Genomic DNA, 15,457 nt, shown 5'->3' on the forward strand with positions numbered 1-15,457 from the left:
ATTTGTTACACATGAACGGAATTTTTGATGGACAGGATGATACGATGAATATCGATATGATGACAGCCATCAAAACTATTCCCACAAACTGTGGAAGATATTTAAAATTTTAATCAAATTGCTATGTGAGTGCTTCTTGGTTAATTCAAATGTATTGGGATTTTAGATGTAGTCATTTAGTGGATCTTACAATACATAACATTTATAGGGGATGTCTGTCTACCATTCGTTATGTATTATTTTAAGGTCATTGCATGGCACATACTTTGTGCTTTTGAGCTTGATTTTAAGGATGAAGGACATAGGACATCCTTTGCGGTTTTCAGATTTATTTCGAGTTTTGATGGGAGACATTTTCTATTCATATTGCTTAACATTCCTTGTAACATACTTCAGCTAATTTTCTTTAAATTGAATGTATTTGTTGGAGAGTGGCAGGTCTTATAGTTCTATATATAGATAGGCTAATAAGCAGTCGGGTAATTGTGTATCTTTGTACCACACTGAAAGTTTTATGAATATTTGTGTCTATAAAGTTATATGAAACATAATTATTTCTAAATTTCTGTCAGCAGTTTGATTAAATAATAGTGAAATCTCCAAGAGGAAACCAATGAGGTATGACTTTATGGTGTTGTAATCAGCATCACTTTTATCAGTGCATTGCATTGACCTCGACAGAGTGATTGGACACTCCAAACCACAAATATTAAATGAAAAATGTATCAACTACCAGCTGAGCAGCCAAGTGAAGGACACATGCAAATAACTCCTGTAATCAACACTCCTATATAAGCACAGTTTGAGATCTCTCATGGTCTTTCATTACAAAAATATTTTGCATTTTCTCCATAAAATATTTTTCTCTATTAAACTCTGAAATAATTCCATTTTGGTTAACATTCAACGAGTCATGTTGTAACGAACAAAGTTCGTATACTCAAAGGGATGCTCTGATACCAATGTAATGAACAAAGTTCGTATACGCAGTAGTAATCTTCAGAATACTTCGAAGACAAATACATCCATTGCAGGACAAGTAATTGTATATAAAGATATTTGAATACAAGTGAGATGATTACAAATGAGAGTGAGGGCCTGCTTATATACCCTATTGGCAGGCACCTCTTCACAAACGGTAATGTCCTTAGAGACATACCTCTTCACTGCTAATTATTAGTTAATTAATCATTAATCATTTTTATTGTTATTTACATTATTTGTATTATTTTTTATATATATTTATTCCTAACACATGTTTGGAACCGTTTGTTTGTGTTAATTCTGCAAACATTGCCGATATAGTTGCTGCAACGGCAGCCTCCGCATTATAAAATTACGATTGAGTCTAAGCTACTGCAGGTTTATTGTTTTCATTGATTGCTACGTGTTACTAGAATATTTCTGATCTTTGAAAGTAGGTCTATATTCAATATTTGTGATTGCATAGTTCATAAATGGCTGTTAGCAATGTTATTGGTTAATTAGATACTCCTGTTTTCTGTCAGGTCTATGAATTTGTTTTTGTGGTCTTTAGGGACCTCCATTATAGATGTTCCTGTTTATTCAATGCATTGATTTCCCTGTTCTCTGTACTGTGTTTGAACTTTGAACATGTCATAGATTGCTTCAGTTTATGCCATTTCTGGATAGATCCATGACTTGCAAAGAACTAGAGATGTGCTTTTGTATAGTGACTGCATCATCTTAATTGAATGTTCTTGGAGAGAGGATGGTATTGATTGGATGTATTTGCTTTGTGTAGCTTTGCAATTACTTTTAATGAGAAGTTAACAAGAACAGTAAGGAAAGTTTCTCCACAACTGGCGGCAAAGATGCGACCACCAGTCACGTAAGTCATACTGTTTGTTTGGGACAAACTTCTGGGAAAGTATTGCAGAAATAGTCTTCTTATGATCTTAATTGACCCTATTTGCAGGCCAGTAATTCGAGGACGTCCAGTCAAGAGGACAAGGGCAATTCATATTTGTGGTCAACCGCGTTGGATGTTTGTTTTGCTATTTTCCTCAGGTAGGAATTATGTTAATGCGCTTTATATGTTAAGTAGTCTGTTGAGCTATGCTTAAACATCTGTTGGTAGGGTTTCTATTTTACAATGTTAATTTCCGTACAGATCCTGGACAGTCCTGAATTTGCATTTTTATAATGATAAGATCTCATTATTAGTTTGGAAATGATGACTATTGCTGAAATTGTGTGCAGCTAGTGCTTTGGTGTGGTTTGCGTCTTGTGGTCTCCTAACGGTTCTTTGGGCGTTACTACTAGGCCTTCTATGTGAGCCTCTAAAATCTGTATATTATCACATTGCAAATTTTGATTGTGTTACGGCTTGGTTATTGCCTATTGCTAAATGTTGGAATATTTTTTGGCAGCTACCCTCCTCCATGCAAGTTTCCGTACTCCAAATCTCAAAGCTCGACTGAATACTTTCCGTGAAGAATTTCGGGCAGTGTGGCGAAACTATAGTGATTTGTAAGGCAGACCAAGTGAAATGAAATGGCGAGCTTACTCACTGTGAGTGTTATGCATATACCTTTATTGCTATTCTAGGCTAAGAAGGCCCATGACAAATTTAGATCTTGACACAGCATATATATGTGTGTGCGCCTGTGTGAGGCTGGACCTTAAGCTTTCCCAGACTTTATAAAATTCACAGGATGTTGACTATGCATATCTTAAGAATGATAAGTCCCCTATGCGTGATGCAGTAGACCAAAAACTTTACCATGATTACAGACCTGGATAAGGATGAGGTTACTGGCCAGATGCTTAGCATGTTATGATAGGTTTGATGGTATTATATCAAGTTGTTTATCCTGGGTCCATTGTAAGTATTTGTTTTGATGAAGTTCTCAAAGATTTGGATTGACATGCTAAAACATTTAGTAGTTTCATTTTGAGCTTCACTGTATTGGTTTCTCATCCTATGTTGAATATGATTGAAATCATGTGACTGCCCCTGTTTTCTTTGTACTGAGTTACAACAGGACAGAGTTGCATAAAGACAAATTTCTCTGAGGCTGAGTAAAGATGATTGTATTATGTATTGACTAGAAAATCTGTCAAGATACAATTTCATTGTAACTTATTAATAGGGCTAGGGCTTTATTAAAAGTTGTGATATTGCTAATATATGTGCATGAGAGCAATATGTCTCAGGTTCTTGCAAACCAGTTAAAACCTATTGTTGACACACGGATTGTCACGACATCGCTCAGACCGGGGGCTGTCACCCTGATCCCCGATCTCTCCATTTAAGCCGTCTCTCGAGTCTAAGCGGGGTAGACCCTATAGGATAAAGGAAGACCAACTGTGGACCAGTTGGGTTGGGAGACACAGCAAGACAATTTAGCACTTGATTGATTTAGAAATTAATATACTAGTGCTTTATGGAGTTAATGATTAAATGATTATTTATTAAATGCTCCAGAAACATGAACTTTGTAATTCCATCATTAACAATCATTTATCAAATAACCCAAGCAATGCAAGATATCCAGTAAATTCACAATGCTTTAACGATGACCCAGCAATTAAACTTTAGAAAATCAAATGCTTTAAATAACCACAAAATTTAAATGCTAACCAATTCATAAAATGATTCACCACTTTCAGATAGCTAACTTTAGATAAACATTTAAGCACATTTAACTATAGAGAAGTGGAACAAAAGACACCAAAACAATTTTCAATTTTTAGTTAATTTTTATGTTTTTAAATAAAACTAAACTAAGCAAAAATTAAAGTAAATGAAATCTAAAATTATTAACACTAAACTAAACTAAATGAAAAAGAAAATAAACTAAGACAAAAAACTAACTTAAAAAAATCAAATATTAATCTAATCTAGATCTAAAATTTAATTCTAAAACTAAATAAAAGAAAACCTAAAAAAAAATTATGCCTTTTTATTTATTTTTTAAATATTATTTAAAATCAAAGTTTAATAAAATAAATCTAAATATAAATTTAAATAGAGCCTAAAAAAACTAACTCCTTTTTAACTTTTTTGTTTTTTATGAAAATTTTAAATTTTTATATAAAATACCTAAGCTTAATATACATATAACTTAAATAAACAAACTAAAAATTAATATCTAAATAATAAAACTTTGATATTTTATAAAAAAAAAAAGCTAACGCCTAAGCTAACCCAAATCAAATAAACATAAAAGAAATTCAAAATCGAAATTTTTGTTTTTTTGCGATTTTTGATTTATAAAAATAAATAAAACAAAACTAACTTGAACTAACAGCTAATCTAAAAATGAAAATCGATTTTTATTTTCAATTTTTTTTGATATACGCTAACTAACCTCACTATCCTAACCTTACATACACAATAAAAAAAAGGATATTGAATATCTTTTCGCTGCAGGCCTGTGCGTGAGAAATTTGATGGGCAGAGATGAGAATGAAATGGTCGGAGAAGAGCTGTATGAGGGCTGGCAAGGCAGCGTGGAGAAGCCACAACAACGTGGGCAGCGAGGGAATGCAGATTGCAGGCTTGGACAACAATGAGGGAGCAACGATAAAAAAATTTGAAGTGTTTTTTGTTGCGTGAGGAAGCGTACAGGTGAGTGGATGAGGCAGCTGCGTGATGGAGCACTGCACGATGGAGCTGAGGGGAGTTGATTTGCTGCACATGGAAGCGTGAGTAGCAAGGTAGATCTTCAGTTCTGCGTGCAGGAATAAAGGAATCACACACAGATGGCAAAGGAGGGTTGACGAGCAGCGTAGATGGATGTTGGCCGTAAAAATGGGAAATGCAGGTAGCAGAACGCAGAGGGATTGGAAACGTTGGCGCTGCATGAGGGAGCTGGAATGTAAATGCAGCAGCAATTAGAGGAATGTCACAGGGGGTGAGATGAAGAAGAATCAGAAACACAGAGATGAGTGAGGACAGGGATAGCGTGGGCACGTTGCTCAGGAGCGGAGGACGCAAGGCAAGGCCGCAGCCCCCTAAAAAATTTTGAAATTTCTCTGCAAATAAAAATAAACCCTGAGCAACAAAACAACTTTGATAAACAATCAAATTCCCTCATAAAATTTGAAAATCCGCAGAAGATTATCCGTGAAAAATAATGCTGAGGCTAGATCTTACCCTCCAGGGCCTAGATCTGGCTTCAGATAAAATGTTTTCTTGCAACCTGCAAAAAACCGAATACTCAGAAGTAAAATGTGCAAGAAACAAAACTGAAAACCCTAAAACCAGCGAAAAATTTACAATATTTACAGATTTTTGACTCTTAAGTAGCCATATTTGTCAATAATCCATAGTGATATTTTTAGAATTTAAATTTAATGTGAGATACTTCAGAAAACCCTTCATGCATTCATTAAAAAAAAAAAAAAATTTCGAATGATAAGCCCGAGATCAAAGAGTCGCTGGGCTCTTTCAGAAAACGCAATTCGGGAGTTGGCTGGTTCAGCAGAGAACTTCCCCGAATGCCGGTAATCTAAATAAAAGGATTTCCTGCACAGCTTAAAATCAACCATTAACATAGATGGAGAAAACAAGAGTGAAATCCAGATCAAATGGAGATACCTGCCATTATATTTCAAAATCTAAACTATCATTCAAACCCCAGAGATCAGACAAGATACCTGTGCTTAGATCAATCTTCATTATCATCAATGGCTGAAAATAAAATTATGCAGAAAAGTAAAACAATCTTACAACATTTCCAGAAGAGTAACACCAACAAGATTTTCAACCCTAAAGTCTTTCTTTATTGCACAAAAAATGACTACAAGAGAGCTTTCTTTAGCACCAGACTCTCAGATCCAATCTGATCTCAAATGACCCCTGACACCTTATTTAAAGGAAAATTTCCCAACGGCTAGTTCGAGTGATCCATGTCAAACTAATTTCGACCGTCGATGAGGATCAAAATTCTTTTTAATCTCATCCGTTGAAATTTTAAATGCATTTTAATATATTAAAAAATTAAAACTTTGCATTTATTTTCTCAAAATTTGTGACTTATTATTATTATTATTATTATCTTTTTTTTTTTTTATTTTTTATTTTTTATTTTTTAAAATTTATTATTATTATTATTATTTATATCTTTTATTTTTTATTGTTTTATTTTTTATTTTTGGATCCTCGAACTTAGCCCTTCGGAAAAATCACCTAGGACCTAGGACTTAGGACTTATGAGGGGATTAAAACATTTTCTAACCCTCAAGACACTTTACATCATGACTTTTACAATTTTACATCTCAAGGGTGAAAACCCATTTGACATAAACCCTCACAGACCACCCAGTTCTGCGACACAACTAAAATATAGCAGATCAAGCAATTTGTAATAACCTAACCAAATAATTAGAGTTATTTCCAAATTACTTTTACATAGACTCGACCAAGTACACTAGGAGTCCCCTAAGATTTTAATGACAAAATCCATTCCAGCTTTGGGGTTAGGCTGAAGGAAAACTCTGCCGATCATGGATTGGTGAGATAAAAAACCTTCCGGAACGTATATTATCACTAGAAAATTAGGTTTGCCTAGACAATTTACATACATGACTCAGATTTGCTAATATTATTTACAATTTACACATGCAGACTGGGTTTACAACATAACATGATCGGGCTGATGATGATAGTCGAATGGCACGGACACGTTGATCAAGCACTATCCCTTTTGCGAAAAAGGGGGTGTACTGCTATGGACAGTTGACACGTAGTGGTCAACACCTATGTTGCACTAGTTTCTGGGATGGGGGAGTAGTTGGGATGAGGGGATGCAAGTTCTAGGGATGGCCAGAGTGCACCTCCAAGTTTTTGAGGGGACAGATGTATTTTTCCTGGGGTATCGTGGGTGATATATATATATATATATATATATATATATATATATATATATATATATATCGAGATCGAGAGAGAGGGAGAGAGAGAGAGAGTAAAGTGCTAGGGCAATTTTCTTTGTATTACTTAGACCTTTTTGACTATAATGCTCCAACTCAATATAGTGATAAATCTATTAATAAATTATTGCTAAGTCCTTTTTACAATATAGCACATTTAACATAATAATAAAGCATTGAATATAACCAAAAGTTAATGATCCGACATATTTACGAGTTCACCAAATTGATGTTTTTTGTTTTTCCAAAGAAAAAATCATAATTTTATTCATCCTGAATATCAAGTAACAAAATTACATTTTGCAAATGCCTGAAATCATTTCTTTAAATCAACCTTTCAGCCAATGCCCAAAGAGAAGAAAGAAAACAAAAAAACAAAAGTTACATGAATCTGCCGTGGCAAAGCCAGACAATAGGTGGTGCCCAAAAACCGAAACCAGGCAGAAGGGAGAACATGGGACTAAGAAAAAAAACTTAGTCACCCTTTTCTACCCTTCTTCTTCTCAACTTTTCGACATCCTCCTTGGTCAGGAGTGGATGTTACAATGATTAGCTGGTTCTCTTCTGTTTTTCTCAGCTGTTCCTTGTCTGAGTCTGAGCTGTCAGATGAATAAGAACGTTTGAATCCTCCAATTTCCTTCTCTATCTGCGTGGCTTGGCCTAGATTTCCTTTTGCACTTGGATTTTGCGAACTTACTGCCATGATTCCTTCTTGGTTAGTTCCTTCATTTGTTGAAGGTGCTTGTGGGTTTAGGTTTTCCTCAATTATGGGATCCTCTTCCTCTTCTTCGTCGGGTTGTTGTGTTGGGAATTGCCATCTCTTAGGCTTCTTAGCTGGTTTCTTTTTCTTCCTAGGATCTTTCTTTACCAAAGGACATGAGGTTTGTAAATGTCCAGTTTGTAGATAAAAGCAACACCTGAATGCCGTATTCTCATAATCTAAGAACTGATTCCAGCACTGATTGTTGTGCATCAGAAGAATATGATCAGGGAGTCCTTTGCTAAGGTCTACCTCTACACAAATTTTGGAAAAAGTATATATTGCTTCTTCTGTTCATTGTGTATCCGTCTTGGTATATCTCCCCATCCTATTACAAATCCTTCTAGAACTTTTGGATGCGAGAAATGAAAGGGTAAATTATGCAATCTTACCCAGACTGACATTTAGGAAACCACCTTTGAGTTGGCATCAAATGCTGGGAGCCAGGGGTGATAAACAGTCCTGCGTTGCCCCAGAACCATGGATCCTATTGTAAAACATAAACTTTGATATTCGATGATTAAAACTTTACTATGAAGAAACCCTTGGAGCATAGGTGAACCTCGCAATTCGCTGTCCAAGTCGAAAAAAATCCATTGAAACAGATCCACAGGTTTTAGCCAGAAACCATTAGACCTGCAAATGAATGCTTGGAATTGATAGGTTGTACGGAGGTTAGTTGTCTCTGATAGATCTATAGTCATTATCAGGATTTGATTTATTTGTTTCACAATATAGGGCCTAGGAATGTTGAGAGTTTGTTCAGATTTACCTAATGCATCAGATTTTCCTTTAAGGGTGTCTTTGAATGAAGTAGATCCATGGATTGGTCCAGGCGACCCCCCTCCGCAACCTCAAGTTAATGATGATTGTGGAGTTCCATTCTATGCCATAGTCCTGTAGCTGCTGGTCATCCTGCATAGATATACCAACATAGGTCAAACTTTGTGACTCCTTTGGAATAACGGATTTGTTATGGATCTCCCTTTTCAAATCCCGAACCAAAATGTCCTTTTTAACCCCCATGAGGATCGACCTTCCAGATGGGGTTTGAGCAAAAAATTGGAAAATTGCACCTATAACAAGTGCTTTCTCGCTATTCTCTGATGGGTACTCGTTGGGGGACAAATATGCTTCTATCCCAGGTTTCATTGAGCTTGGGGGACCCTCCTTGCCATCTTCATCAAATTCTGCCAAGAATCGAGGAAGAAAACCCAGGTCTCGTCCTGTACAGAGGAGAGCTTCCAGATCTGTAGTAAGGTTGGGCAGATCTGCTAGATAGTCTATATCCATTGGCAAAACAATGTCCCAACACTGATCTGTTGACCATTTTGCTTTGTTGGCTAGATCAATAAAATGGAGGGCGTGACTGCATAAATCTATAGAGAATGCAACTGCATAGATCCATTTAGTTTCGTTAGTTTCTGCTTGAGAGATGTCGTTACCAGGCCCCGCCACATCCTTGTTTGCCACCACATACTTCGTTCCCTTCGAGCAACTGATACCACATCCACCATGAAACTCAAAAACGTCATTAGAGAAAAGCTTGTGGATATTCTTTGGGAGTTTGAGTAAACATATGCAAGCTATTTTTATTGGAACAAACATATGCAACCTATATTCATCACCAAACATTTATGGGAACTTGTAACTGATGGAAACACTATGCCTTCTCCTGATGAATTCAAAGCATTAAGTGATGATGAAAATAAATCTCTTAAGGAACTTATTAAGAAAGATAATGAAGTACTTTCACTTATATGAAGCGCTCTTGAAGAATCTATATTTCCAAGAATCAGTGGTGCAACATAATCTAAAGAAGCATGGGATATCTTAAAGAACACATATGAAGGTGTTGTTGTAGCTAAACTACAAACATTAAGGAGGAATTTTGACAATGCCCATATGCAAAGTAATGAATCCATTCATGATGACATCACAAAAATGCAAATCTTGTTAATAAAATGAGGTCATTAGGTGAAGATGTTCCAGAAAGAAGGCTAATTGAGAAGATTTTAAGAAGTGTTCTGCTTAAGTTTCAGATGCTCACTACCGGTATTATGGTCTCCAAAGATTTAAATACCATGAAAATTGATGAATTAAGTGGATTCTTGTTAACTATTGAAGAGTATCAACCATCTGAGCAAGTAGAACATGCCTTTTTTGCAAAACATCAAGGAAGAGGAAGGAGTAGGGGTCAATATCATAATCAGAATCAAAACAGAAATCAACAAAGTTCACAAGGAAATGCATCACCTTCGAGAGGTAGAGGCAGGAATCCTAGTCAGTTTAGAGGAAGAGGCAGAGATGGATCTCACGGAAGAGGACAAGGAAGAGATGGAGGTAGAAATGGAGGAAGAGGTGGAGGACCACAGTGTTATTATTGCCAAAAATTTGGCCATCTTGAAAGAGATTGTTATGCAAAAATGTGAGATATGGAGCGTAAGGGTGCTAATACAGTTGTTGAAGAAACTAGGAATGAGAAGTTATTCATCTCAAGTTTGATGGCACATAGTGAAGAAAGTGAATCATGGTATATTGATTCGGGATGTTCAACTCATATGACATCTCAAGAGGAGTTGTTTACCAAAATTAATGAGAATTATTCTAGCAAAGTCATATTTGGTGATGATAGTGTTTATGAGGTGAAAGGGAAAGGCACAGTTTCAATACCAACTTTACATGGAAAGAAGAAGTTAATTGAGGACAATTTGTTGGTACCAACATTGAAGAAGAACCTACTTTCTGCAGGACAAATGATGGAGAAAAATTACAAGTTAGTGTATGATAATAAAGAATGCTTAATCATGGATAAGTTAAATAAAAATGCAGTTGTAGCAAGAGGTGAAATGACTGAAGACAAAATTTTCAAGCTCTCTTTTGATTCAAGTAATTCACAAAGTTTGAATACAACAGAAAGAGCAAATAGTAAGCTTTGGCATTATAGGACGGGACATCTAAATTTTCAGAGTTTGGTGCTATTAAGAAAGCAAAACATGGTGAATGGTCTTCCTTATATTAAGTTGGATGATGATGTATGTGAAGGGTGTATTTTTGGGAAACAACACAGGGAAAGTTTCTCAAATAGAACATGGAAGGCTAGAGAACGTCTAGCATTGGTGCATTCAGATTTGTGTGGTCCAATGGAGACTGTGTCTTTTGGAAAGGCACGCTATTTTCTCACTTTCATTGATGATTATTCTAGGAAGACATGGGTGTATTTTCTGCAAGAGAAGTCTGAAGTGTTTTCTCATTTTCTTGAGTCTAAGGCTTTAGTTGAAAAGGAAAGTGGTCTACAAATTCTCACCCTAAGAATAGATAACGGGGGAGGATAAAGTCAAATGAGTTTTTGAATTATTGCAAGAAGAATGGAATAAAGCGAGACATAACTAATTCATACTCTCCTCGACAAAATGATGTTACAAAGAGGAAGAATAGGACCATAATTGAAATGGCTAGGAGCATGTTAAAAACTAATTCTCTTGGAAATGAGTTTTGGGCTGAATTAGTACACACAACAGTATACACTCTTAATCAATGTCCTACAAAGGAAGTGTTGAATTTGACTCCAAAAGAAGCACGGTCAAGATACAAACCAAGTGTTGCACATATGAAAGTTTTTGGTTGTACTGCATATGCAGATGTTCCTAAGGAAAAGAGGAAGAAATTGGATAATAAGAGTGCGAAGTGTATTTTTATTGGATACTATACTGAAACAAGAAGTTACATGTTGTTTGATCCAGAGGCAAGGAAGGTGATAATAAGCATAGATGTTGTGTTTGATGAGCAGGGAATCTATCAGCCAGATTAGGTACAATTTGAATTGAGGAAAGATGTTGGTGATGAATCAAATTCCAAGTCACTAAACATAGCTGAAGTGAAGAAGAAGCCTAAGTGGCTTGAAAGGGGTCATTCAAAAAGCAGTATGCTGGATAGAAATTTTGAAAGAAGGGTTACTAGATCTCAAAGTTCTCTAGTGAATTATGCACTTATGGGACAGGTAATGAAAATAGATGAGCCACAGGATTATGTAGAAGCATCAAGGAAGAAAGAATAGAATGAAGCTATGGAAGCAAAATTGAATGCCTTGGTGAAAATGATACATGGGACTTGGTCAAATTACGAAAGGGAAAATATGTAATTGGCACTAAGTGGGGTTATAAAACCAAGTATAAATCAGATGACACAATTGATAAGTATAAGGCTCGTTTCGTTGCAAAGGGTTATGCACAAAAAGAAGGAATTGATTATACTGAGACATTTGTCCCAGTGGCAAAGATGGATACAATCAAGATGGTTCTTGCATTAGCTACACAGTACAAGTGGCCAATTTTCAAATGGATGTTAAATCAACTTTTCTAAATGGTTATGTGGATGAAGAAATTTAGGTGGAGTAGCCTGAAGGTTTTGAAGTGCCTAGAATAGAAGATTATGTTTATAAGTCGAATAAGGCCTTATATGGTCTTAAGCAAGTGCCAAGGGCATAGTATTCAAGAATTGACAAGTACTTTCAGGATCATGGCTTAGTTAAAAGTTTATCTGAGCCCAATCTCTAGATCTTTCAGTCAGGACATGACATTTTGATAGTTGTCTATATGTTGATGATTTGATCTACACAGGGAATAGTACAAAACTATTTCAAAGGTTAAGTCACATATGATTGTTGAGTTTGAGAAGACAGATCTTGGTGAGTTGCATTATTTCTTGGGTATTGAAGTTTGGCAGAAGGAAGATGTTATTTTCATGTCACAGGGCAAGTATACTTGGGACATTTTGAAGAAGTTCAGAATGTTGAGTTGCAAGCCAGCGACAACTCCTTTGGAAGTTGGGTTGAAGTTATACAAACATGATAACTCCAATTTAGTTGATGTTACTTTGTAGCGTCAATTGGTTGGAAGTTTGATTTACTTAACTACAACTCGACCAAATATTTCTTTTGAAGTCAGTGTGGGATCGGGATTTATGGCAGAACCCAAGGAATTACATTGGAAAGCAACAAAGAGGATTTTAAGATATCTACGTGGAACAATTGGTTATGGTTTAGTATACATGTCTACAGAAGATTTCAGGCTGATTGGTTATGCAGATTCAAATTAGGCTGGATTTATGGATGACATGAAACCAACTTCAGGGTATTCATTTAGTTTGGGTTCAGCGATAGTTGCTTGTAGTACTAATAAGCAACCTACAATTTCTCTCTTGAGAACAAAAGCAGAGTATAAAGCGGCAACGACAACAACATGTGAAGCAGTTTGGTTAAGAAGAATTTAGAGGATCTACATGAACAACAAGAGCAACCCAATCACTTGATGTGTGATAATCAAGTGCTATTCAGATGACCAAGAATCCAATTTCCCATAAGAAGACCAAGCATATTGATATTCAATATCATTTTGTTCGGGATCTGGTTCAGTAGGGAGTGATCGAGATCAAGTACTGCAGAACAGATGAACAAGTAGCTGATATATTCACCAAATCACTGTCATTACGTAGAGGATCGAAGCATGTTTTTATTACAAGGTTGAGGCATAACACTGAAATGTGTTAAGGGTTATCATATTGTTGCAAGAAATATGTATTGAGTATAGACTGAAGAACGAAATACTACACGCAGGGCTCAAAACTAAAGAATAATGTAACAAGGTTGACTTGATGGATGGAAGGAGTCTCTAGTCTAGGTTATGAGGGTCTTGATCATCTCAAATTTATTTTGAATCTATTGAAGGATGAGTTCTTGACTGGGTTATCCCCTACATAGGGGTTTTTCCCTGGTTGCGTGTCTACATCTTGTGTCCTCTGTTTATTGCATGGCATTAGTCTTCATGATAAGAACAAGACAAATTGCAAGAAAAAAACTAATAACGAAACATTATAAGATAATGTCATAAAAAGAGAAATCAATTAATTTGCAACCCTAATGGATTTCTCAACAAAACCCTTTGTGAAGATTCCTTCTCTGGAAAATGACAAGGTTAGCAAGGAGATTCTACGTCGGGGAAAGAAGAGGCTCTCAACTCGAGGGAAAATTGCCCCAATAAAAGGTTTACGACCTACAAAAAGATTACAGTTATCCAACAGTGATTTTTCCCAAGATGATTGCTGAAACCCTTAATAACCTCCTCTTGAGACCTAACTTAAAATTTATGCTCAGAAAAACCCTTGTAACCTGCAAAGTTTAGATGATGGAAACCCAAAAATAAATTTAATTTCAGAACCCTTAAAGTCTCCTCCCAAAAGGGCTTGTGCCATTTGAAATTGTGCTCAAAAGGGGCTTGTGGCCTCAGGAATGAGCCCTAGAACCCCCGCGGCTTTCAAGAGGTTTGCTATTAAAATTTATTTGAGCTCGAACTTGTGCCAAACCCCAACTAGAGTATGGAAGATAACCTTCCATGCTAGCGGCCTTATCAAAAAAAGTTTCAATCTGTAATCAAACCACACTCTAAATGAAATATAGCAAATGGATCTTGGAAAATTATATATAATTTTTTAATGCTTCAGATCCCTCAAGAATGTTCAATTTTGAGCATAAGAAGTCAAGAGGAACTTGTGTCCTCACAAATAATTTTTTTAAGCTTGTAAAGTGAAATCCCAAGTTAGAATAACCTACGAAAAAATCTACAAGAATTTTGCATTGGAAACCCTTGGAAAATATTCAAATTAAATATAAAGGGTGGCCCAAAATTCCTTGCAAACAAGATTTGTAAAAAACAAAAGAATTTTCAAGATGAAGCCTTACTCTAGCTAGACTTGTACGCGCCAGGGAGGTATATACACAAACAAAATAAATGTTAACATATACAAGGGTTGAATCTATACAAATGGTTAATAAAGAAAGATATTTACAAAATAAAATACAAGATCTATTCATATATTTATAAATATGAAGGTTAAAAAAATATTTACCAAAAAAATTACAAAGTTAATATACAAATTGTCTACAATATTCACAATAAATTTATTAGCTCTAATTAGTAGAGCTATCATTTAATTGTACAAAAAGATTGAAGATGAGATCAATTTTGTAAATAAGTGATCTCTCTAGAGTAAGAGACACAGAATCACCTTTACATATGTTCTTATGATGAGCCTTCGAGAGTTCCATTATGGGTTCTTAGTTGCTATATGCCAAGGAGATGGAGATCCAAGCAAGGATTACTTGAAATGCTTAGCTTGAGGAGATGAAGATTCAAACAAGAATTTGCTTCAAATGATCGATACCTGATCACATAAGATTTTCTACACAAACTCGAAAGATATTGTTAGCTTCAATAGGGATTGGTCGACACATGAAAAAGGAAATCTAGTGTCCAAAGAAGGATCCACTAGAACTGCCTAATCACATGTGCTTTCCAATCCAGTTAAGGGAGCAAACAAGCTACAATCAATATGATAGGCTATTGAAAATAACAAGTTTAAACATAGTAGAAATTTAACCACAGATCATTAATTTTTTTTGACCATACCACATTAGAACATATACACATATCTTTACCCCCAAAGAATTTATGCTTTTATTAATCAATGAAGAAATTACAGAGCTTCCAGATTCAATTACAACATCCAAAGATGTTTACAACGAGGACCTCCAGGTGGAAAACGGCTAGGTCCAAGAAGTTGCACAATTTTGACTTTATCTTGGAGAATAACAACTGCTAGATGCTTGATTCATGCCAAAATTAAATCTTATCCCTTGATTTGGATGAAGAAATTCGAATTCCATAAACCCCTTTTTTTCCTAGGCCAAAAAATGTTATTTTGAACTTTTTTCCCCAAAAAATCACTTTTGATTTGACC

General features: G+C 35.5%; 1 protein-coding gene across 1 annotated transcript in view; it reads left to right on the forward strand.

Annotated features, from left to right (window-relative positions):
• LOC149147567 (PRA1 family protein A1-like) overlaps positions 1–15,457 on the forward strand; it is a 161,086-nt gene that overhangs the window by 79,260 nt on the left and 66,369 nt on the right. The window contains exons 4-7 of the mRNA XM_089439298.1: positions 1,766–1,852; positions 1,940–2,031; positions 2,224–2,295; positions 2,394–2,535. Coding sequence (XP_089295424.1) covers positions 1,766–1,852; positions 1,940–2,031; positions 2,224–2,295; positions 2,394–2,497 — 355 coding nt within the window. The 3' untranslated portion in view covers positions 2,498–2,535. The remainder of the gene's footprint in view (positions 1–1,765; positions 1,853–1,939; positions 2,032–2,223; positions 2,296–2,393; positions 2,536–15,457) is intronic.

The sequence above is a fragment of the Pinus tabuliformis genome, chromosome 9, assembly GCF_031772625.1.
Source record: "Pinus tabuliformis cultivar Carrire ecotype Pingquan chromosome 9, CPIR1, whole genome shotgun sequence".
Classification (NCBI taxonomy): domain Eukaryota; kingdom Viridiplantae; phylum Streptophyta; class Pinopsida; order Pinales; family Pinaceae; genus Pinus; species Pinus tabuliformis.